The 2,238-nt window shown below is 37.3% G+C and overlaps 1 protein-coding gene across 1 annotated transcript; it reads right to left on the reverse strand.

Moving 5' to 3' along the window:
• Positions 1-1,467: 1,467 nt before the first annotated feature.
• Positions 1,468-1,890, reverse strand: LOC127150372 (uncharacterized). Its single transcript, XM_051088075.1, has one exon. It carries the CDS (start codon positions 1,888-1,890, stop codon positions 1,468-1,470), a length of 423 nt encoding a protein of 140 aa, XP_050944032.1.
• Between the last annotated feature and the right edge of the window lie 348 nt (positions 1,891-2,238).

The raw sequence follows: 2,238 nt of genomic DNA on the forward strand, positions 1-2,238 counted from the left end.
TTTTAATAAAATTGGGTTTTTTTTATTTTAATAAATTATATTAAATAATCATATACCCTTTTATGACACCAAATAACTGTCATGGAAAACAATCAGCACATAGAAAGCAATAGTTTCTCTTTTTAAATAACAACAACAACAATCATAATAATGCAGAGATATATAGAACGTGTTATGAATAACTTAGACTTAGAAGGAATCTATTAATAAAACATTACAAAACGTTTAGTTTACAAATCACCTACATAGGAGTGTTTAACTTAGAAAAGGTCACTCATGCAAGATTGTTTAGTTTAAAAAGGTCACTCATGCAAATGCCTGATCCTTTTCTTTCTCGAACCCCTCTCATCGCCTAGTACTTCCTCAATATAGCTCAACTCTTAGCACTCTTTTGGCAAAACCTTCAAATAACATCACTTCACTTAGGGCTTCCACCCCTATTTATACTAATCCTTTGAACATGTTATTTTCTTTACTTGCCAGTTCTGAATTATCACTTTACACGTGTCACCTTACCCTCTTGCTGCACCATGCAATCAAATTCAAACTTGACACATAAGCTTAACCCCTTGAGAAACCAAACTCTTCCTCAAGATGCAAACCTTATCCCCTTGAGAAACCAAACTCTTCCTCACCTACTCCTTCTCAGGGAAGTCAAACTCTTTTTCTTACCTTTTCCTTCCTCGCATTCCCTTTCTCATGACAAACCATAATCACCTACTTCCTTTCTGGCTTTGTCTTGCATTACTTTATCGAAACACCTAACTTTCCTTATGATAAACTCCTTTGTTGTGACACTCTTTCTCCATCGCCTTCTTTCCAACGCAACTTCCTTCCTTCCTTTGAACTTTATCTTTAGAATAACCATTCCTTTCATTTTAGAAGTATCATCCCACTCCTTGGCACCTCTCTTCTTCAATAGGACTCCCTATTTCAGGTCTGGGCCTCATAACTACTTCATCCTTTTTGGAATTTCGTCTTCAAAATTCAACTGTGGTTCCTTCATGACATTCATTTTGGTAATGTCCAGCTTGCCACATTTAAAACAAATGATCTTGTGTCTACAAGTCCATGCGTGTTTCTTCCCACACTCTTGACATTTTGGCCTCCGACTGTCGAACCAATGCAATCTTTGGCTAAAGCAAGACTTAGCCCACTCATCTACTTCTTTGCTACCTCCTTTCTCCTTTGCTCTGTCCATTCGTGGACTTGACTTCTCTTCCTTCAACATTTTCTCTTCATCTCCCTCAGCCAAACATTTTTCAGCATGTATGGTTGCCTCAACTAACTTTGAAAAGTCTGACCAACTAGCACTCGACGTCACTACGGCTCGGGTTGCTGTCCTTAGGTATTCTTTAAAACGCTTACACTTACCTTCTTCATCCAATATAAAGGTTATCGCATACTTTACCAGCTGGGTGAACTTTTTCTCATACATTGCAACAGTCTTATCGCTTTGTTCCAAACTCAGAAGTTCCCTTCTTTTCTCTTAACAAAGGAACAATGATAAAACTTCTCGTGGAATACCCTTCGAAAATCTTCCCATGAAACAAAATCTACTTCCCTTGCTTTTGCCTCAAATAAGATCCACCAGTCCTTGGCGTTTCCTTCCAACAAGAATGTAGCCAACTTGACTTTCCTCGCTTTAGGACAACTTATTACTCCAAAGCACTTGTTTACTAAACGTAACCACTTCTCCACGTTGGCTGGATCCGCAATTCCTTCATAAGTCGTGGCACCTAGCGCCTTCAGTCTTTCTATGCTAAATTGTCCTTCCAAGTTCGTTTTAGCAAATAGTAGCTTCTTTCTTTCTCTCCTTGCTTGCACATTAACCAACTTTGCTGCTTCTGAAGCTTGTCCTCTACCTCTTTCTCTTTCTCTTCTTGGCATAACGACAATAATTTCCTATAAAAGTAGCTCAAAATTTAGTCCAACGTAACTTTCCCCTTTAATTGCAACAACCCACACTTACTCTAGTCAAACCTCTACGCAAACTTAGACCTTTACGCAAACTTATCTTGAACCTCTACCATTTCTCTCCCAATAAACTTATGCTCTAATACCAACTGTCATGCCTCCTTCTGGTTGCATGAAGTGGCCAATAAGACAGGTCATGATATATATATACTAGTACTATCTCTTAAAATGAAGGAAACATTAATTTAAAACAAATAAGAGAAAATTAAAAAGATAATTTAATAATAATAATAAGTGTGAATAAATTCAAAATAGAAAAAC

This window comes from Cucumis melo, chromosome 7, assembly GCF_025177605.1.
Source record: "Cucumis melo cultivar AY chromosome 7, USDA_Cmelo_AY_1.0, whole genome shotgun sequence".
NCBI classification, from domain to species: Eukaryota; Viridiplantae; Streptophyta; class Magnoliopsida; order Cucurbitales; family Cucurbitaceae; genus Cucumis; species Cucumis melo.